This window comes from Ctenopharyngodon idella, chromosome 20, assembly GCF_019924925.1.
Source record: "Ctenopharyngodon idella isolate HZGC_01 chromosome 20, HZGC01, whole genome shotgun sequence".
In the NCBI taxonomy this organism is placed as follows: domain Eukaryota; kingdom Metazoa; phylum Chordata; class Actinopteri; order Cypriniformes; family Xenocyprididae; genus Ctenopharyngodon; species Ctenopharyngodon idella.
In genome coordinates this window covers 19,897,240-19,920,387 of record NC_067239.1, presented here as the reverse complement: position 1 = coordinate 19,920,387, position 23,148 = coordinate 19,897,240, and the positions used below count along the sequence as shown (strand labels likewise).

Here is a 23,148-nt window from a genome sequence, read left to right as displayed (position 1 = left end):
ATTAATAGTTTTATACAGTAAGGACACATTAAATTGATCAAAAGTGACAGTTAAGGCATTTATACAAAAGATTTCTATTTCAAAAAATTGTTTTTTTTTTTTTTTTTACTTTCTGTTCATTAAAGAATCCTGAAAAAAATGATCACAGTTTCCACAAATATATTAAAAAGCTAATAAACTGTTTTCAACATTGATAATAATGAGAACTATTTATTGAGCATAAAATCAGCATATTAGAATGATTTCTGAAGACTGGAGTAATGCCTGCTGAAAATTCAGCTTTGCCATCACAGGAATAAATGACATTTTAAAATATATTAAAGTAGAAAATGGTTTCAACTTTTCAGTGGTAGTATAACTATTAAAATGTATATCATTACTGTGAACTGTTTCAAAGCCACTACTTTGACATTTTTGTTATTTTTGTAAAAAATTATCTCTAGTGCTGAAAACATAACCAGTCTTTTAAATGCACAGAGTAAAAGGTTTAATGGCTTGTTCGGGAACATAACTTGTATACAAGCTACATGGTTTAACATGTCACTTTATGCAAAATAAGAGTTGCTCTGCAACTGATATCTGATATAGACAAAAAGCTCTATAAAGATGAGATTAAGGATCCAAACATATTACGCTTTATAAAAACAAACGGTCCCCGTATTATGCATAGCGCTCGTCGCAGTACATACAAGATTTCTGCATTAAAGTTAGAGGTAATTGCACTTGTAATCAGAATAAATGATAAAAAAAATGAAACATTTCCTGAGGTCTTATGTTTGTAAATGTCCCGTATGCCACCATTCAGCCGTAAACATGGCCAGTTGGCGAATCCATTGTTAAATAATCAGTGGTCTCAGGTTTTTGTTACAAAAAGTCTGAGTGTGTGATCGTAGTAAAAGACCAGTGTATGACATCAGTCAGTGATGAAGTGAACAAACGAGACAGGAAAAACGCCCTTCCTGGTCGGCTCCCCGTCAATGTGGCCCACCTGTAGGACACGTGGAAGAGCCATCAAGATCACACATGATTCAGTCAGCTGATCTGTGCATGCACTGTGAAAGTATGACTTTATACTCACCCACCACTCCTTGTCCTCCTCTCCATCTACTATTATCACCTCTCCTTCTGAGAAGGTCAGTTCATCTGCGTTATCAGCCTTGCAGTTATATATGGCCTTTACCCTCTTAGGTCTCTGTTTCTGAAAAGAAAATGTTTTAGTTTTGACATTTACATGTAAATAATGTGTATGGTAACAAAATATCAAGTGGCGTTTATTTTAAAGAAAGAATTGTAATTTTAATGTTTAAACGGTGACTTACAGGTGGGGCCGTTCTGGGTTTGGGGGCAGGAACAGGAACAGGAGCTGGTGCAGAGGCAGATGGTGGCCCAGAGTCTGGAGGAAACCATTTCATTTAGACTTCATTTCTTGGCTTTAGTTTATAATTATCATGTATATAAATATTATTATATTAACCTGTTTTATCACTTTGTCGGGGGACACTGAGTGAAGCTTTATTTACATCTTTGCTAAATGGACCAACAGTATCCCTGAAGAAATACACAGAACAGTGCAGCTGACATAATGCAGACAATGCTACAAAACCAACAGCTGAAATCTCTTTAAGATTCATTTATAATGAAGCTGAGAGGTGACATCTTACCTAGAAGGGGATTTCAATGGCTTGGGTGCAGGGGCTTTTGGCAGTGTGGGTACAGGTGGAGGTGGGGGTTTATTTAAAAATGAAGTGGGCAACACCTGGAGCAGGTGGCACTATGGACACTGGTCTAACTGGGACGGGCGGTATAGCTGGGGGTGCGGAGGGTGCAGGTGGAATCGGAGGAACTTGGGGAAGAGTTGCCTTTGGATCTGGAGGCGGTGGTCTCTTGGCAGCAGGAGGAGGAGGCGGAGCAGGGGGGAGAACTATAGGAGAGACAAGACCTGTTATGCTAATGACTTATGCATCTGCCTGCAAGAAAAACCTGCAAAAACCAGTTTGGTTTTTGGATCATGGTTTCTAGTTGGTCTAAGATGGTTTTAATTGTTTAATTGACCAGCAGGTAGATCTGGTAGAGCATTATGGAGCAACAAACCAGCTACCATGTTAAAAAAAAAAAAAAAAAAAAACACTTTACAATAAGGTCTCATTTCTTATCATTAGTTAAAGGGTTAGTTCACCCAAAAATGAAAATTCTGTCATTAATTACTCACCCTCATGTCGTTCCACACCCGTAAGACCTTCGTTCATCTTCGGAACACAAATTCAATGCACAGAAAGCTACTAAAAACATATTTAAAACGTTCATGTGACTACAGTGGTTCAACCTTAATATTATAAAGCGACTAGAATACTTTGTGTGCCAAAAATAACAAAATAGCGACTTTATTCCACAATATCTAGTGATGGGCGATTTCAAAACGATGCTTCATGAAGCTTCAAAGCTTTACGAATCTTTTGTTTCGAATCAATGGTTCAGAGCATCAAAATCACGATTTCAGTAAACAAGGCTTCGATACGTCATAAGTGTTTTGAAACTTCAATGGTTCATGTGACTTTGGCAGTTTGATACGTGCTCTGAACCACTGATTCAAAACAAAAGATTCGTAAAGCTTCGAAGCTTCATGAAGCAGTGTTTTGAAATCGCCCATCACTAGATATTGTTGAATAAAGTCACTATTTTGTTATTTTTGGCGCACAAAAAGTATTCTTGTCGCTTTATAATATTACGGTTGAGTGACTGTAGTCACATGAACTGTTTTAAATATGTTTTTAGTACCTTTCTGGTCATTGAAAAAGGGAGTGTTATTGCTGCCGATGCAGGCCTCTCTGAGCCATCGGATTTTATCAAAAATATCTTAATTTGTGTTCCGAAGATGAACGAAGGTCTTACAGGTGTGGAACAACATGAGGGTGAGTAATAAATGACAGAATTTTCATTTTTGGGTGAACTAACCCTTTAATGCATAAACTAACATAAACTAACAATGAATAATATATTTTTTAAAGCAATTTATTAACCTTTGTTAATGTTAGTTAATAAAAAAGTTCATGTTAGTTCACAGTACATTAACTAACTAATAAATGCAGTAAAAGTATTGTTCATTTTTAGTTTGTTAACTAACGTTGACAGATGAATCCTTTTTTCAAAGTTTTACCAAAAAAACATTTGGGGTCATTACATTTTTTTTTTTTTTTTTTTTTTTTAAAAAAAAGAATACATTTTAATCAGCAAGAATGCACTGAACTTAAACTGACAGTAAAGACATTTATAATGTTATAAAAGATTTTGATTTCAAATGATTTCTATTAATCAAAGAATCCTGAAAGAAAAAAAAAAAACCATTTATTAGGGTTTCCACAAAAATATTAAACAGCACCTGTTTTCAACAATGATAATAATAAGATATGTTCACAAATCAGCAGAATAATTTCTGAAGGATCATGTGACACTGAAGACTGAAGTAATGCCATCACAGGAATAAATTACATTTTAAAATATATTAAGATAGAAAATGTTATTTTAAATTGTAATAATATCTCAAAATGATACTATTTATTGTATTTTTGATCAAATAAATGTAGCCTTGGTGAGCATAAGATTTTTTTATATACTTATATTTTATGTATATAAAATTTTTTATATTTATAGAAATGGGTGTCAGGCTCTAGTGAGGTCAGACTCACCATATACTGAGTTGTTACTTTCTGGAGCCTGCGGGTTTGAAGGGTCTGAACATGATCTCTGCCTCCCAGCCATCTCCATGGGAGGACTCCACCCTGACATCACAAACACACATAATATATGCAATTAATAAGTGTTTACTGAATCTACATTTGTAGGCAAGCTACAAGAATCAGAATTTACTACCAGAAAAACCTCAACTCACTAGGCCTGAATTCTACTCACCTCTTCCTAAGGTACGAGGGGGTAGAAGAGGAATACCAGGTAAACCCAATGGTGGTGGGCTAATATCAAGCATGGTGCCGTAAGTCTCGTTGCAGATCATGCTAGGAATGAAAGCCCTCTGCTTGTTATTGACCACGTTAGCCACGTCCCGTGCCAGAGCGCTCATGTTGGGCATCATGGGGCCACTGCCTGGAACAAAACAGCTTATTGGACGCTCCTCACGCCTGATGGGAATAGGCTGAAACCCAAAATCAATGGCATGGATTTATTTGCATGTATTTGATCAAGAATACAGTAAAACAATATTTTGAAATATTATTACAATTTTAAAGAATTGATTTCTATTTGAATATATTTTAAAATGTAATTTATTCCTGTAATGGCAAAGCTGAATTTTCAGCATCATTACTCTAGTCTTCAGTGTCACATGTTCCTTCAGAAATCATTCTAATATGATGATTTGCTGCTCAAGAAACATTCCTTATTTTCAATGTTGAAAACAGTTGTGCTGCTTAATATTTTTTCCACTTTTTTCCATTATTTCAGGATACTTTGATAAATAAAAATGTTCAAATGTACAGCAGATTCTTTGGTAACATTATAAATGTCTTTACTGTCATTTCTGAACAATTTAATGCATCCTTGCTGAATACACTGTATCTTAAAGATAGTAAAACTAATCTTTTGTGTACATGAAAAGCATGTTAACCTTGTCCTCCATCTCATCCTCGCTCTCATCTAGGTCATCATTATGCAGACGCCAGTCATATTCCACATGCACATGGACATTAAACTTCCCTGTCTGCGCCTGAGTCAGCTGTCAATCACACAACACAGAAGAACACATTGGAGAGGAACTTGCTTGAACATCATCTCAGGCAAGACCATGAACTTGCTCTCAAGAAAAGAACAAAGCAAAATGCAGCACTTAAGAATTTCTGCTGGCATTAAAAACTGCACTCAAGATAACAAATATACCCACCAGCTCCTCGCATTTTGAGTATCTGAGACGCTGTGCCAGATCCAGAGGAGTCTCTCCTGCATCATTAGCTGCAAGAAAATCACATTTATTTTTCCCCTAAAGTTTTTTTTTTTTTTTTCAGACACTTTTTTCTCGTTTTCAGACATGACCAAAGAAAGAATATTTTAAACACTTTTTAGTTTATATAAAATACTAGTAATAAATGACTTGCAATATTAATTTATTTAAAAAAATATAAGTATAACAATGCAGAATTTCTCTGCATTAAAATATTTTTCTATCTATCTATCGATCTATTTATTATTTAGATTTTTTAAATTAATTTTTTGTGTAGTTTGAATTCCTGAGGTCAAAGCAGCAGATTATATGAACTCTTACTAATGGTGACAGATGCTTTTCCCCGCAGCAGCAGCTTCATACATTCACTATTGTCAGTCAAGCAGCAGTAGTGCAGTGCTGTGCTTCCTTTGGCAGTCTGCTTGTCTAAACTCCCACTGCATACACAAACACATGCACACACATATTGGACATGGAAAATGTCTTCATAATATGTCAAATCCATGTGTTAATAGTATTAATACTTTTAGCTGCAGTACAGAGCATCAGCAGAGCACCTGTTCTGTACAAGGAAGTCCACAATATGGAGTGAGTTCCGGTCCACCATTCGTACTGCTAGATGTAGCGCTGTCTCACCTGGTTCCTGTAAGTGAAAGGCAGAATTATATATGTACAGTCAAACCAAAAATTATTCAGACACTAGATACAATTTTTTATATTTTTTTACTAGTGGGTGCAGGACACTATAGTTCATTTATGTAAGTGAGGATAGCAAAATAAAGTAAACTGTGACATATTATACCCAAAAATTATTCATACAGTGGACTACCAGTAAAATTATTAAACATTTGGGACCAAAAATTATTCAGACACTTTGACCTGACCATGTTTTGCTTAAGTGTTATCTGACATAATTAAAATTATTTTTTTCTGACACAGTTTAACTCTGAGTTCTTGTCATATTTTTTAAACTATAGCAAATAAACTGAGATATTGTGTGAAATGTTGAAGGTGTCTGAATAAATTTTGATTTGACTATATATATATATATATATATATATATATTTGTGCTGTCAATCAATTAAAAAAATTAACTAATTTATCACACAATTTTTCTGTAAATAATCATGATTAAAAACATTGAACATAACACTGGAGTTTTTAATGTTTTTATATTGTAATAATTTCACAGTTACTCTCCAAATTAATGTAGAAACAATTTAAAGACAGTGTATTTTTTAAAATATTTCTTTAATGATATCTTTTTATGAACAAAGGCTAGTATCACATACTAATACTGGTACTGATGTCTCAATGAAATTGATTTATTTTAAACATTAATGATAGACATTCAGCATTACAGTATAACTGAAAGCTATCAATTTCAAAATTTATTAGGCGAAACTTAAACGGTGAACTTAAAAATCTTCACATAAACCCATTATAATAAATGTCATATTTACCTGTGGCCTTCCTACCTGTCTAACAGGTGGGAAATATTGAATAAAAGTATCAAACACTTTACAGTCTTCACTGCATAAATTATAAATGAAATATAGATTAATCCTATTAAAGCTACAATTTTCTGTTACATTTGCTCTTTGCTTAACATTAATGACAGACATCACAGCAACTGATTTATTAGGCTGCTGTCACTTAAAGACCTGTCGCTGCCGAACATGACACGGATCTGACGCGCATCTCGTTTTCTCACAACTCTTTAAGTTCATTTAAGATGTTATTAAACTCATTTAAGACTGCTCTTATGAGGATACTCGACAAAACGGGCATTTTAATATAATTCTGTATTGTTATTTGTTCAAGCGCGAAAGAGAACTTGATACTGGCGCATGTCTTTCTGTGCACGCGTTGTATGTGTCACACAGACACGACATTCACAGACAGCACGTTCTCGTTTGTCTCGTGGCGCTTGAATGGTTTAAAAACATTTGCGTGAATAAGAGCGTGATCATATAATGTAACGCTAACGAAATTATGACGGAAAAAGTGGATGTTGTGTTAATTGTGTTAAATATTTTTTAACACGTTAAACTGATAAAATGAATCGCATACGTTAACGAGTCATTTGTTTGTGAATTGGACTACACGTGTGGTGTTAGATGCTGTTTTTGCGAGCAGCCCCTCAGTAGAACTCAATAGAAAGACAAAGCACAACGACTCACATGTTGGTTAGTCTGATGAATGGTCTCCATCAGGTCCAATCCTTCAGCGTATACCTGGATCAAAGAGAAGATGTCCCGGGACTTTACCGCGTCATACAGTGCATGCAGCCGGGCTGCGTTATCTGCATACTTCCGCTGAGCGAAACGCTTCTCTGTGTATTTGGCTGTGATGAAGTCTTTTCGCACCTGCCTGAAGGACAATTGAGAGAGAAAATGTAATGAGATTTATGATGTGTAGACTAAAAAATGTGTAGTGCTTTTTGCAGAAATCTGGGACTCAAAATATAATATGTAATATCTAAATAAAGATATATTATTATTACTATAAAACATGTATAATGAATGAAAAATTTCACGAAAGAAAAAAATAGCTGTCAATAAAACAGATCTGTCACTCACATGTCACTAGAAGGGTTGGGTTTGGGGATCTCCTCTGCTGACAGGTTTGCCTCCATGATTTCGTTGAATCCAGCATTGCCTATGCTGTTAGCAAGCTGCAACACATTTAATACGTCACAACCTGTATTTTTGCAATTCCTGCTAAACAAGGACCAAATTGTCCAAGAATTTACCAAGAGTTCAGACGTGCCCAAGACATCCAGTGTCAGAGACTGTATTCTGGAGTAGTGGACCCCCATTTCCCGGTGGATTCCAGAGCATTCGATGCAAATCAACACACCTAGGTTCGTGGAGAGCCATGTTGGATCTGCAGTGACAACAAATGAAAAGCAACTGACATATCATAAATACTTTGATCTAAATAACAATAAAACAAGTTCTACTGGGATGTCTATGTTTCATACAATGTACAAAGAGAAGTTGAAAGGCCAGATGCAAAACAGGAAACACAGGGTGCCAATTTTCATTTTAAAAAAGCAGTACGATCTGAGGCAATAATCATGCTCTCTAAAATATCTATTTTAGTTTGTGCAAATCAAGCGGAAAACAATTCAGTAGCTCGTTTGATTTAACCAGCTTATTTTTGTAGAGAAAATGTTAAATTATGCTGTTTCTGAATAAATTATTTATAGTTGTATTATTTTAGCATTTAGCACTTTGAATATTTCTGTTAATCCTGCCACCCTAATAAAAAGCCTCATTGTTTTGTTTTGTGAATGATACATACTACGGCAAAAATAGGTGATATCTATATGCTTACTAAGGCTGCAATGTTGAAAATAGTTGTGCTGCCTATTTTTTGTGGAAACAGTGGAAACATTTTTTCAGACCCCAAACATTTTTTAGTGTATACATTTAAATTCAAAAAATTCTAAAAAAAAAAAAAAAAAAGTGCACAGTGATAAATCCACCTTAACCACTAGGTTACATCACTCCTGTATTGCTTACTGGAAGCTCCACAGTCACAGCACACATCATTGCCGCTCATCTTCTTCACTTCTCCCACAATGGCCTTAGTCAGCTCCCGTACAATGTTGTTCTCGCCCTCGTTCTGATCATCCTTAAAGGCGTTGTTCAGGGCCTCCTCTTTACTATTCTGGAGCACAGACACCCATCTGAAATAGAGAGATACAAATGATGAAAAGATAGAGGTGATGGACATAATAATTACATTCATATATATATATATATATATATATATAGTTTATATATATATATATATATATACACATATACATGTATTATTATTATATATATATATTATATGACGAGTCATTTTTTTGTCCAAAGTTTTTATAATAATAATAAAAAAACAAAGATATGACATCCAAAGTATGTAAGGCAGTCCAATTAGATCTCTTTTATTGAATCCAAAAGGTTTTACTTATATTTTGCTACATATAAAGGTATTTTGGTTTAACTGTCCAAAGGCCAATACAGCCATTTCATTTGTGATTAAAATATCTTAAAATGTAATGAATGTATATATTTTTTATTCTGGCATGATTTTATAACATATTTCAACATAGCGCAAAATGGTATTTAAATTATGTGTAGAAGTCGTTGCTTTATTATGAGAAAGAATGTCCAGAAAAATGAATTTCATTGATGTCATTCGGATTAACCAATATAAAGGAATAATTTTGGATCAAGTTATGCGGTCAATATCATGTGACAGGATGTGACATCATTCAAATACCTGCAAAGGACTACATGGTCGTGAAGCAAAGCTAACTCTCTCTTAACTATTTGAAAAATTCATGTTTTCACTTGCTCATACGCATGTCCTTAAATATCAGGTCATTCGGTACAACCACTATAAAACATGGAAGATATTTTAATATTTTAAAAACTTGTACCAAATAGAAAAGGTTTGATTGTCCTTTTGCTAGCAAGCTTACTAGCTAGCTAGCTAAATATCAGCCTGTTAGCATTGTTTGAAAATATCGTCATTCGGTATAACCAAAAGTGTCATTCGGTAAAACAGAAATTTTGGTTAAACAGAATGACTTTTTCCCCTGCTGACGTTCTCTATTATGTTTTTTTTACACTTTTAAAAACCTTATTAGTCAATGATCCATATATATATATATATATATATATATATAATGTAAAATCTCTTATCATATGAGCACACACACACTCACATTTGACACTCTGCCTCGTCCTCTGTCTGGAAGTGATACGTTCTGTCGTCTAGAAGATGGAAGAGACCAGTAAGCAAATAAAGATGATCAACCAACCATATGAGCCATGACAGACTCTGAGAATAGTGGCTCTGGATTTATGACTGTATTGTGCTGTGACTGTGCTTGTAGTAAAAGTATATTACGTGATATAAGATCAAAGCATTTTTTCTCATCTGGGTTACGCTTCACTTGGCAGGTTAAGAGGTTCAGGTTTGCTGGTGGTGTATTGGCCTGTAAGAGAACGAGAGATAGAGCAAGAGAGAGAGAGAAAATACAGGACCATTTAGGGATTTATTACCCTCTAATGGCAATACCATCTCAAATGGGCTATACAGATTTTATTCTACATGTATTAAAATGATATAAATATTAATAAACATATGTTGTATAATAAATATATTTAATAAGCATATTTACATATTGTTCACAAATTCTATTTTAAAAATTATAATATATTCTACTTAATATAATTTTATTATAATTCTACTCTATACAATCTATTCAACTCATAGTAATTCTATTTATTAAAATTATATACATATTAATATTAAATATATTTAATTAATATATTTACATATATATTTATACAATTATTTTTATATATATATATATATATATAAATTAAAAATATATAATATAATAATATAAATATATATTATAATCTGTATAAAAGTAACTTTCATTAATATATGAACAAACTATATTACATAATATATTCATTGGCAGATCTTTATGAAAAAAAATTATTGTTACTTAAATATCTGGAGAAGAAAAAAAACACCCATGAAGAGAAAGGAATCATTCTTCTATGATGTAAAAAGACGATATATGCACCTTGGATATATTCTGATATGCATCTACAGAGTTATTTTCTCAAATTATACCACTAAATGCTATTTTGAGATTATGATCTCTTCCCATACATTGTTGTTCTCAAACTCATGTGTTTCTCCTTCATTTAATCTGCTGTAAAATGGTGGAGGAAAGCTTGTAAAACTAAAACATAATTCTGAAAACAGTTCTAGAACAAAGTGCCTGTTTCGTTCCCCTACCGTTCCATGAGAAATAGTCAATAATCCATTTTTCACAGAGCACTTCCTTTTCTGCCAAACCTTCCTCAGTCTGTAATGTGGAGAGAAGCCTTTATCACACAAACTTTACAGAACATTCAATGCCCTAAAAAAAAAAGTCATGCTGGACTTATAATGCATGTGAATATCGTTAAAGCACCAGACAAACTCACCCCTCACTGCGTTTGAGAAGCATCCCAGAGCGCTCAGTGCCATGAGCTTTATTGCCCTGCAGTTGGTGAAGACTATAGCCAGCACTCTGCTTTGACTGAGGGTCCTTTCACCACACAAACAAACAAAACAACAAGAGTTACCACAGAAATTAAGAAATCTTCCTATCAATCATAGTTTCCAATCATTTGAAAATGGCTCACCTCCTTACACTCTGACTGCAGGGCAGATTTGAGAATATCTCTCAGCTGCATCAGCTGTTTCCTTTCTGCATCTTGTGTCTGCTTGTTCTGTAATTCACACATAAACAATAACAAAAACAAGAAATAAACTATTTTGCCTTCAAACAAAAAAAATACACCTTCAAAAGAGCAGACAGTCATTTCAAAAAACGCACTGCGGTCAAGTCTGTGGCAAGTTTTTCCATGGAAGGTTTTAGAGTGTCCACAATTTTTAACCCATCCTGAAAGAAACTGTGGAGAAATAGGAAATATGCAGTCAAGACTCATTTAAAAATTAAAAAAATTTGTTACCGGGATATATAACATTATATAATATTATAAATAAACATACTTGCACTGAGCATGAAAGTATTTGATGAGATTTTGGAGCAGGTCAACCCCCTTCTTGACTTTAATTTCATTCACTTTAATGAGATACTGCAAAACAAAACACATCAAACACTTCAGCACGAAACAATCGTTTCAATTGCTTTCTATCAGACCATAAGCTATAAACTAATTGCTAAAGTCATGAAAATAATGATGATTATTGGCTGACAAGATCAGTTACAAATTTGCTCAGTAATGACACTAACATTCAAATAATTCTGTGGAAACCATGATACATTTTTTTTCAGGATTATTTGAAGTTCAAATAAACAGAATTGATTTGAAATAGAAATATTTTGTAACAAATGTCTCTACTGTGACTTTTGATTAATTTATTGCACCCTTGCTGAATAAAAGTATTAATTTCTTAATAAAAAATGTATTGACCCAAATATATATGGGCACCAGCTGCTTTAAGTACTATAGAGCATCTCATCCTCATGGACGGCACCATATTTGCCAGTTCTTCCACTCTGTTTTGGTTTATACCATGGTCTGTCTGAATACTGGATTCTGATTGGCTGGAAGGTGTGTACTAAAACCGTTTTATATATATGTCACCATGTGATGTGACATATATATATTTCTTATATCACTTGGGGTAAGAAGTGGACCACCACTGCAGCCAACTCAAGAAAAAAAAAGGAATTCCCCTGCTGACGTTTTCTGTATATGAACCACATTCCTTACTTCACACATCTGAAGCTGAAAGAGGCGTCTCTCTTTCTCCATCTCTTCCGCGATCTCTCCTCCGCTGATCTCTGTTCTGATCAGACCATGCTGTTTAGCATGTTCCCGTTTTTCTTTCTCAATCTTGTTCCTGTGAAGAAATTTAGTGCATTAACATGAAAAAAAAAAATAGTGTATATACTTGACCATGCACAAACATTACTCTTTCATCAATGCCTCAAAATGCTCAGAATCCACAAACAAACCATAAATGCTGATGCTGATGTTTACTTAAGGTATGGCCCCAGATTGCGATAAGCTCTTCAGATATGCTACAGGCCCAGGAATTATGCTCAAACATCTGAAATAAATAGACCTCCCCTTCCTCTGTATAATGGATCCAAATAAACTGATCTACAATCATTAAAACTCTGCAGTCAATGTGATTCCTTTTCTGCATCATGCTTTAAAGTACTGGAATATCTAAAAGAACATTTCACTGTTTATATTTATTCTGAGATATTAATAGGTGCTTACAGTTTAGTTTCGTAATCCTTCCATGCTTTATCAAAAGGCTTTTTCAAATCCTGCAAAAATCAAATGAGAATATAGTTAACATATCAAGAGATTTAAAGGTCAAATAATTCCATAAACACTTACACAGACCACCATGATCATTGTATTTATATGAAAGATATTTATGTAGAGCCTATATATACACAGTAGTTTGGGTCATTAAGATTTTATATTTATATATATATATATATGTATGTATATTCCCACTACACTGCATACCCCTTTTACTCCTTTGAGGTCTCCCTTCAGCAGGCTGTCTAGTGGGAAAGTGATGATGTTATTCATGTTCTGCAGCTGTGGGCACAAAAAGAGATATGAGAAGATTCAACATGAAGTATATAGTCTGTATATAATTACATGTTAGTGTGTAAAAACACTCTACATGTAAACCCACAGTGTCTCATGAAATGATCAGCAGTATATGGATGTCGGAGACTAGCTCACCAAGTTCTTAAAGAGACCAGTGAGCTCCTTGGTGAAACAAGCAAATTTGAGGAAGTGATCGGGCATATCAGGATCGTCCTTGTACACAGAGTTATCTGTAAACCTCTCCAGTGCCTGGATGTACTGCTCCTCATTCTCTACGTGAGCTAAAAACACACAGAAACAGTCTGTTCATTTACCTTCCTCATTATAATGTTTGTGGTCAAGGATACTTCATGCATTTTCCAAAAGTTGCCTTATAAAGCTCATTTGTTTTTAATACACTTTGCTTGACCTTATCACACTGTTTCATGTGGGCATGAGCAAACTCTTGTCACGTGGGCCTTTTCCAGTCCTACCGCTTGCAAAAGAACATACTTCCTAGTTTATGACCAGAGTGCTGTAGAAAATAGCTTAGTAGCCACTCCCAGGTATTGTGCAGATCTGGATTACTATAAAGAGGAAACAATGTGCTCACAAAGTCTGCTTCCTTCACTAGAGGCATTTCACGAAGAAGGAATTACGGCTAATTTAATATTTATTATTAAATTATTAAATAAATGAGTTTTGTGAGTCTTTTATTTCTTTTTCTTTATCATGGCTGAGTAAAGCACTTTGAAATGCCATTGTGTATGAAATGGGCTGTATAAATAAACGTGCCCTGCCTTGCCTTGCTTTAGCATATGATTAAAAATATAACACCCTGAGCTGAGCAAGTCTAAGCTGAACGTAGAACTGTCGCCTCACTGCAGGTAGTTCCACGGAAGCCCCGGCTGAGCCAGGAGTCCTTTCTGTGTAGAGTTTGCATGTTCTCCCTGTGTCAGTGTGGGTTTCCTCCGGGTCCTCCGGTTTCCCCCGCACAGTCCAAAGACACGCAGGTTAGATGGATTGGATATGGCCAAAGGAGTGTGTGTGAGTGTGTCCCAGCACTCTCAGTGCTAGGTTGTGTAATGTGACAAGTAATGTCCACTAACAAAGTAAATAGGGGTTATTTTGATTTCATGCGGACACAGTATGTATACAGAACAGGTAGATTAGTTAAGGTCTATGATAACCCACCAGCTCTGAGATTCTTATTATATTTATTTATTTGTAGATTTAAAGAATAACTATGTAATCATCTGGCTGTAAACTTGTAAATGGAACACAGGATTAAGAAAAAAAAAGAAAAAGAGAGGGGAAATAAGCAGGTTCTTGCTAGAACAGGTATCGGTGTTCCTGGTAAGAATGAGAGGAATGTGTGACGTAGAGTACAAAACCTGCTCACTACTAGAGTAACAATGACTTGAATCACACTGTATAATATGAGACCAAAAGCTTTGTCCAGGCTATTGTTATATATCATATGATATTGTTTAGATAAATAAGGTTACCAGAACAATTGCACATTTCTTTGTTCAAAAACTCTTTTCAAAAATGAACTGGTGAGCATATTCAAAGACTATAGAATAACACTCAAACTGCCAAAGTCACGTGATTTCAGTAAACAATGCTTCGTTTCAATGGTTCACCACTGGGGGGGGCGTGACTTTGGCAGTTTGATACACGCTCCGAACCACTGATTCGAAACAAAAGATTCGTAAAGCTTCAAAGCTTCATGAAGCAGTGTTTTATAATCGCCCATCACTAGATATTGTTGAATAAAGTCGTTTTTTTTTTTTTTTTGGCGCACAAAAAGTATTCTCGTCGCTTCATAACATTAAGGTTGAAGCACTGTAGTCACATGAACTGTTTTAAATATATCTTTAGTAGCTTTCTGGGCATTGAAAATGTTAATTATCTTGTTGTCAATGGATTTTATCAAAAATATCTTAATTTGTGTTCCGAAGATGAACGAAGGTCTTACGGGTGTGAAACAAAATGAGGGTGAGTAATTAATGACAGAATTTAAATTTTTGGGTGAACTAAGGCATTAAGATTTTTTTTTTCACAGGAAAAAAATTTTTAAATATGTAATTTTTTTGATCAAAGATGAGTTTTAAGTGATAAAATTATTGACTACAGGGGGACTTTAAAGCTGAGAGGCAAATGGTGATTTTTGATATGGTCTTATTATTGGGAGATATGAGGGTCCGAGGCTATACCATTGGAGAAAGCGTAACGGCTAACCTGGATCACGTGTGCTGATAACCAATCACATTACAGCCTTGACGTCATTGAATTTCGTTCAGAGTTGTGCGACAGTCAATCACTGTTTGTGGATACCATAGAAATTAATCAGAAGTGCCGTAAACTGAATCATACCTGTCGCGCAATTGTCTGTGACTTTTCTTATAAAACAGCATTTTTTCAGTAAAAACTCTAAAGATAGATCAATCCAAAATGAATGTTTAAGAGCAAACATGTTGAAGATTAGCCGATGGGCTGTCGATTCATTAAATGATAAGGCTTTTTCCCACAAAAGCTTTTTATTCAGTGTAGTCGCCAGTGAAGCCTACCGCAGTGCGTACCACAGTGTTAGCAGACGTTACCCATTTTTTGCTAACCTTGCAGGCTTGCCTTCAAGTAGCTTTGTAGTTTGTAATACTCACTCAAACCAGAGCTGTTTATGGCTTTGACTGACTTCTTCATTTTGTGCAGTACACTGCGGTCCAGATCCAATGCCTGCAAAACAAAATGAAACATGTTCTTAGAGGGATTTTTTATGCTGAATGGACAAGTTCTGAATACACACAGAATGATAATTATGTGGTGAAAAAATATGAAAAAATGTATGAGACAAATTGGTTTATTTCCACAGGAAATACACAGGAATAAACTGCACCAACAAGGAGCTGCATCTTTACTTAAAGGCCCTAAAATGTATTACAGTGCTTTAAAATGGGGCATAAAATTCTATTGCCTAATAAGCACAACCAATACTTTATTCTGAATAAAGTAGGTCAAACTATAATAACAAATGTAAAAATATTTGTAACCTAGTTTTGTACAGTGTGGTTTATACTTCCCTCTCACACGCACAACACAATGCTTTTACATCCAGACGTACTCAGATAGCATGTAACTTAGCCACCCATCACTCACGCTGAATCACACTCTGGGAATTTTGCACAAAAAGAGCCGAGTGAAGTAGACAGACTTGTGGCCTAAAATCTGTGTTTATGCAGGAGTCATGTCTGGTACGACACCAAGACAAAACCATCTGACGGGGGATAAGCCTGGTGCCTGCCAAAGCTGACAACACTCATACATTACCGACTTTCAGTCTGGCACTGAGCATTAGGAGCATTTAACCATCAGTGGCATATATTACTGTTCAGAAATTTGGAATCAGTATGATTTTTTAAAAGAAATTAATACTTTTATTCAGCAAAGACACATTAAATTGATCAAAAGTGACAGTGAAGACAATTATAATGCAACAAAAGATTTATAGTTCAAATAAATTGTGTTCTTTTGAAATACTTATTCATGAAAGAATCCTGAAAAAAAAAATGTATCATGGCTTCCACAAAAATATTAAGTAGCAAAAGTAGTGTTTTCAACATTGATAATAAGAAGAAATCTTTCTTGAGCACCAAATAAGCATATTAGAATTATTTATTTTCTGAAGGATCATGTGACACTGAACACTGGAGTAATGTAGCTTTGCCATCACAGGAATAAATTACATTTTAAAATATATTGAAATAGAAAACTGTTATTTTAAATAGTAATAATATTTCACAATATTACTGTATTTTTTCATCAAATAAGTACACTGTAAAAAAAAAAGAAACAAATTTACACAGTAAAATACCATTTTCCACTGAAACAGTCATATACCATAAAACAATGCATTCTGGGTAATATTTGTCATTTTAAGAAAAGAGGCCTATAGGCTACTTTCTCGAAAACGACAAATATTATTACCCACAATGCAATGTAATATACAGAATGCATTGTACAGAAATAATATATCGTAAAAACAATGCATTCTGGGTAATATTTGTTTGATTTTTGATTTGATTTGATTTAGTTTTGAGAAAGTAGCCTAGGTTACTTTCTCGAAAACGACTAATAATATTACCCAGAATAAATTTCAATGGAAAATGGTATTTTACCTTGTAAATTTGTTTCGTTTTTAGAGTGTATAGTCTTGTTTAGCATAAAATAGAGCATGAAAGAGACTTTGAAAAACATTTAAAAATCAAAATTTTTTATCAGTAGTGTAAATCTATTTAATAAGTTAGTAAGTTTTCGACATGGTCACATTTAATCTAAAATACTGAGAAAATATACTTGAAAATATGAATACTGTCTGTAAGCATTTTACTCATTTTACATATCAATATTATTATATTATAACATAATCCAATCATAATAAAAAAGTGTTTCCATATTTAATTGTGTTTCGAAGTAAAATTTCTTAGTGTCAGAAATGGACTGAACTAACTCTGAACTAACTGGAATCAACTAACATTCATACACAAACTGTAAAGTAAACTGTTTAACCAAAGTTTTATCAATGTGGAGATGTCTTTTCACAAGAAGGAAAAATGATTGTAGTTATGTTCCAATAAGGCTATTTTTATATAATGAAGTAATATTATTTTATAAGAAACTATCATTGGCTATACAAGTTCAGCCTGGACTTTATTTTGATCCATTTGTAAGCTCAGCAAAATGGACATAAATAGGAAAGACTGTCAAGATGACTTGCTAAAAAATGCATTTGGTTCCTTTTACATAAAATAGTAAAAACTATTTTTTTCTTGGAAATGTAACTGAACAACTGAGTTTCAATAATACTAAAGTACAAAATATTCAAGTATAAAAATTACAATAGAATTCAATAAGAAGAACAGTCCTACTATACATCCCTTTTTTTTACATCTCTAGGTTCTGATGTCTGTTCAAGCGCGAAATTGGCTTTGTATGTCAGAACAGTACAATCTGAGCTCACTGGTTCACAACAGAGAGTGACCATCAGGGCTGCTGCAGACACATAAAAAAAGATATAGAACGTGTGTGCACAAGAAAGAGTTTAGACGGGACAAGCTGGGACAAGAAGTGGGACAGCCATCCCGCCTTAGCCTTAAGGATTGAGAAAAGATGAAGAGAAAGAAAGAGAGAACAGAAAGGGTGAGAAAGAGATGAGAGATATTAACTGCACTGGGGTTTTCATCAAAGGCAAGTCTCAGCAGGACACCACGCACAGAGATGGAAGAGCCGGAAACAACCGGAAAAAGTATACTAACTGCCATTTTTATGGTATTTGTGGGTGTACGCAGCCCTCATGGTACACAGAATGAGCATATCCAAATATTTGAAGGGTTTGACTAAATAACGCTATCACTTGACATCACTATATGTCTCAACATACATGTGGTGGCTGCTTTGTATAGATAAGCAAATTTGTGCATAAAGAAATTTGCACAAGATCCAAGTCCAGCGTTTACATAAACCATGAACATCTGTTTACCTCAGTTACTTCCTCCATTGAGGCTAAATGGAAATGGGGTAGTGGGCAAAGGGCAACTCATAAAGAGAGTCTCCCTCTATGTATCCCAGTCACATGAAGACGCCAGTTCCTCTAAGAGCCCGGGGCAGTGAATTTTTACTCATGCCTGCTTTCAAAAAAATCACCTTGAAATGAAGAGATTTTTTTGAGAGGGGTCAAAATCAACATACTGATTCTTTGTCATCAGTAATGACTGAATGACTTTTCCCCCTTCATCAGAGGTCAGTATCCTCAGTTCAAGTTTAGAGTCAGAATGCATGTATCTCAATAAAAGAGGAAGAGCTGCAGAGTTTCTTCAGAATGACTGCACAATCTTAGACATCAGTAAAGTTCAGCTTGGTCTTTTCAACCAGAGTTCAGTACGATTCTCACAAACTAAGCTCTTTCAAATGTCCTTTGAAGAAGTCACTGCAATTTTGAAACTAATGCAAAACTTACAGAATACAGAACATACATGGTGGTTTCTGTTCTTAGAAGTAAGTAGTATACTATAAAAAGTGAATACACAAATTGATTACAATGTAAGTTCAACATTTCTATTTTTACCTTCTAATTATAAAAAATATATATGATTTACAGTAACTATCACGTGGACTAACACCCACCAAGATGACACTGACATCTGAAATGAATGGTATCATGCAGGTCAACCCTTGCACACAACAAAAAAATTCAACATCCAAATCAATTTAAACAATTTTAAACTATGAAATGCAGATTAAATAAAAATGTAAGTGCATTTTAGCCAATTTAGCTTAAGCAACTTAAAATATTACACAGCAATAACTTACAATGTAAATTTTAAGGGTCCAATTAAAAAGCTGCTGAGCATGCTCAGTTTGATCACTGAAGATGTGCTTGAATATTTTGTGTTTTGTGGACTTATGATAACATATATTTTTGTTATTCGGAATTAATAGATGTTTTAGCTCTATGTAGTGTTTTTGATTATATTTTGTTGTAAAGTTATGTATTAAGTCACTGTTTGAGTGACTAATGTTCTCTTCAGTTTCAAGGAGTATTTAAAGGAGTATGTATAACTTGTTTCGGTGAATAAGTAACTCCACATAACTTCTTCAGTTTGCTGAACAGACCAAAACAAGTTAGACAAAGAAAGAAAGTTATACATCACTATTACTGTCTGTAAAGTGAATGCTCAGCTTAACGTAAAATGCAAGCTCAGTGAACTTGGATCAATATAAAACGTATTATGTTTAATGAAAGCCTAGACCACCTTTAACTGTTAATGCAATAATTTTTCCATAAGTTGAGTATACTCAAAATTCTCCTAAAGCTAGTTATCTCAAGTTGTTGAGTTTTCTCAACCTTAATTTTTTTTTACAGTGTATTATGGCAGTACCATGGTAAAGTATGGCACAATCATGCTACTTTCATTCATATGGCACTCCAAAGAACTGTTTTAGATATGTGTCCATACCAATGCCATGACACTTTCTTTATTTTTATTAGTGGGATCTTGTGAATAGTGTTAAATGTTTATCATTTTAGCCTAGTCAAATATTCCACCATCTTTTTATGTTTGTCTCATTTCTGTAATATCTGTATTTGTTAATGACAGCTTTGTTACCTCAGACAGGAACAGGTCTTTTTAAATGGTTGCATAAAATCTGCAATATGAACAAATTGTGGTAGATGTATGTGATATCAGAACCATTATGTGTCCACTGTATTACTGACTTTGAGACTAAAACTGTTAATAAGTTAAGAGTGGTGTCAACATAACAGACTAGTCTATTTATTTCATAACACTGCGATAAGAAGCTACATTAACCCATGAGAAAGCTGAACATGGGCGAGGTTCACTTCCAACAGGGGATACGCTGAGCTTTAGTGCTACAAGAAGGAAGTCCTCCTTTTCCAGGCTCATTTTGTAAAATAGACTATTTTATAGTATATACTAAAGGGAACCAATAATATGAGGTTAGACCGCAGACTTTCTACAGTAGCTACAGAATAGAAATGTGTATTGTGCACTTCGCGTTAGTCTGTAAATTGTTATACGGTACATCCGTATTATTGACAACTGTAAAGGTGTCTTACCTCTTCCAAAGTGGCAACTGTATTCCTACAGTGGGTCATGCGTGAAAAGAACACTGATGTTGTTGGCGCTTTATAATCCTCATTGGTAATGTCCATAAACTCCGTAACTGTCACTTGATCAGGCATGATTATTCCCTTAAATCAACACTATATCCAAGATAAGAAACATAAAGTTCGTTTAAAGTTGTACTTTACTAAAAGACCGCACACAACCCGAATCAAACTCAGTCCGTATTAGTCATTCCTTAAAGTGTTTAGTTTAAAAAGTTCCGAATGGAAGTCCAAACAGGTTAAAAAGAAAAAGAAGCAATGAGAAGTAAATTCGTCTTTGAACAGGAGAGTTAAACAGATCCATCACACGCGCAGCTGACCAGATCAACACTTCTGGATTCCACCCATTGTACCTGTACAGTAGAAGTTTACTTTACATGATTTGTAGGCGGAATTATATCACCCGTCAATCATATCCAGACTGCCAATGAGAGAGAACCTCCCGACCTTGCTGTCCAATTGGAGTTGAGGGACGAAACCTAACGCTGGAAACCTGAAGAGCTAAGCCATAAAGCTGAAATAATGTTAGAAAAAAAGATACGCTTTTAACTTTTCAGATGTAATTTTTAATTTTACAGTGCAGTAACAATATAAAGTTAATTATTTAATTTCGGAAACAATATCTCATCTTGATTCATTCTTAACATTTTTTATCTCACAGTACAAATGGAGATGTATAATATATAATATATATTGTGTAAGAAAACAATAAAGAAATTATATATATATATAATACATTTCTTTATTTTTTCCACTTTATTTATTTTTTATTTTCTTTTTATTTAACTATCTGCTTTTTACAACCTTTATTATGTTTCTTTATTTTTATTTCAGACTTTTATTTTGACTCGTGACTACACCGGAACTACTTGTCTCATGTCCATGGGTTCTTAGTGCTGCGCATGAAAGTTGTCTTTTATTATTAGAAGTATCGGTGAATATGGAATAAGTAATTTTTAGTTAAGTATAAAAAGCATCACAAGCATGGCTACAAAACGTAAAGCGGATGTGCCAGTGCCTGCAGAAGAGAGCGATCAGCTTCTCATAAGACCACTGTGAGTTCAGTTCATTCAGACTCTTCTCATTGTAGTTATATTCCGCGCCAAATGTTTTGGTGACTGTTTGACTTACAGTTTTCAGTTGATAAACATCATACCTAACAGGATCAAAGTGAGATTAATTCGCACCTGTGTTAATTCTTTTTCTGAGTACTGTAACTATTGCTCTTTCTTACTGTGATTAAACAGAGGAGCTGGTCAAGAGGTGGGCAGGTCTTGTATCATCCTAGAGTTCAAGGGCCGTAAAATCATGGTAAGCACAGCTTTGCGGTCTGTCCTACTCCTGATGGATTTGACAGATGTGTTCTGACATGCCATGTCTTTGCAGCTGGACTGTGGCATCCACCCTGGACTGGAGGGCATGGATGCATTGCCTTACATTGATCTGATAGACCCAGCTGAGATTGACCTGCTTCTCATCAGCCAGTGAGTCCCATTCTTTGAACGAAATATATCAAGTCAGTGACATTCAAACATCTGCTGACCTTCTCTTTTTCTCTGCCAGTTTTCACTTGGATCATTGTGGAGCCTTGCCATGGTTTTTACAGAAGACAAGTTTTAAAGGGAGGACTTTCATGACTCACGCCACCAAAGCCATTTATCGCTGGTTGCTTTCAGACTATGTGAAAGTCAGGTACACTAAAGCTCTTGAAAATTTTTTATAAAAAATGTGCACTTTGAAGGTTTTATAAAGAGCCAGCTCTCTAACATATCCTCATGTTTCCTTGTGTCTGTAGCAACATCTCAGCGGATGACATGCTGTACACAGAGACCGATTTAGAAGAAAGCATGGACAAGATCGAGACCATCAACTTCCATGAAGTGAAAGAGGTGGCCGGCATCAAGTTTTGGTGTTACCATGCAGGTCATGTTTTGGGAGCAGCCATGTTCATGATTGAGATTGCAGGAGTGAAGGTAGGTGTAGTTTATTCATTCAAAGGTGCTCACTTACCTTCACACACAGTTTCTGATAATGATCACGGTCGTTCTCTTCAGCTACTGTACACAGGAGATTTCTCACGTCAAGAAGACAGACATCTCATGGCAGCTGAGATTCCCAGCGTCAAACCAGATATTCTCATCACAGTATGTACTACAGTTTATGCTGGAAATATTATTTCTTTCTCCAGGGCTCAACAATGGGGTTTTTTGTCTGGTCACACCACAAAAAAATTGTACATTTTATTTTTAGCAAATAAATAACGATAACGTTTTTATGTAACATATTTTTATATGTGCCAGATATTTAATATAACTTTTTTGTTGTAATGTGTGTGTGTGTGTGTGTGTATATATATA

General features: G+C 34.6%; 2 protein-coding genes across 2 annotated transcripts in view; one reads left to right on the top strand and one right to left on the bottom strand.

Annotated features, from left to right (window-relative positions):
• Positions 1 to 463: 463 nt before the first annotated feature.
• On the bottom strand, positions 464 to 21,175 carry asap2b (ArfGAP with SH3 domain, ankyrin repeat and PH domain 2b). Its single transcript, XM_051876453.1, is given in 29 exon segments — positions 464 to 988; positions 1,079 to 1,198; positions 1,320 to 1,393; positions 1,475 to 1,548; positions 1,662 to 1,756; positions 1,758 to 1,921; positions 3,684 to 3,776; positions 3,907 to 4,144; positions 4,616 to 4,723; positions 4,889 to 4,956; positions 5,267 to 5,382; positions 5,503 to 5,588; positions 7,129 to 7,318; positions 7,528 to 7,622; positions 7,701 to 7,834; positions 8,476 to 8,642; positions 9,675 to 9,723; positions 9,860 to 9,947; positions 10,769 to 10,838; positions 10,960 to 11,063; positions 11,161 to 11,247; positions 11,355 to 11,430; positions 11,531 to 11,616; positions 12,259 to 12,388; positions 12,775 to 12,824; positions 13,033 to 13,107; positions 13,258 to 13,403; positions 15,768 to 15,840; positions 20,741 to 21,175. Coding segments are annotated over 29 exon segments (3,057 nt in total). The 5' UTR covers positions 20,867 to 21,175; the 3' UTR covers positions 464 to 913.
• Positions 21,176 to 21,620: 445 nt separating this feature from the next.
• cpsf3 (cleavage and polyadenylation specific factor 3) overlaps positions 21,621 to 23,148 on the top strand; it is an 11,179-nt gene continuing 9,651 nt past the window's right edge. Inside the window, exons 1-6 of the mRNA XM_051876457.1 lie at positions 21,621 to 21,846; positions 22,039 to 22,102; positions 22,178 to 22,275; positions 22,355 to 22,483; positions 22,587 to 22,764; positions 22,846 to 22,935. Of these exons, the coding sequence (XP_051732417.1) occupies positions 21,776 to 21,846; positions 22,039 to 22,102; positions 22,178 to 22,275; positions 22,355 to 22,483; positions 22,587 to 22,764; positions 22,846 to 22,935 (630 nt within the window). The 5' untranslated portion in view covers positions 21,621 to 21,775. The remainder of the gene's footprint in view (positions 21,847 to 22,038; positions 22,103 to 22,177; positions 22,276 to 22,354; positions 22,484 to 22,586; positions 22,765 to 22,845; positions 22,936 to 23,148) is intronic.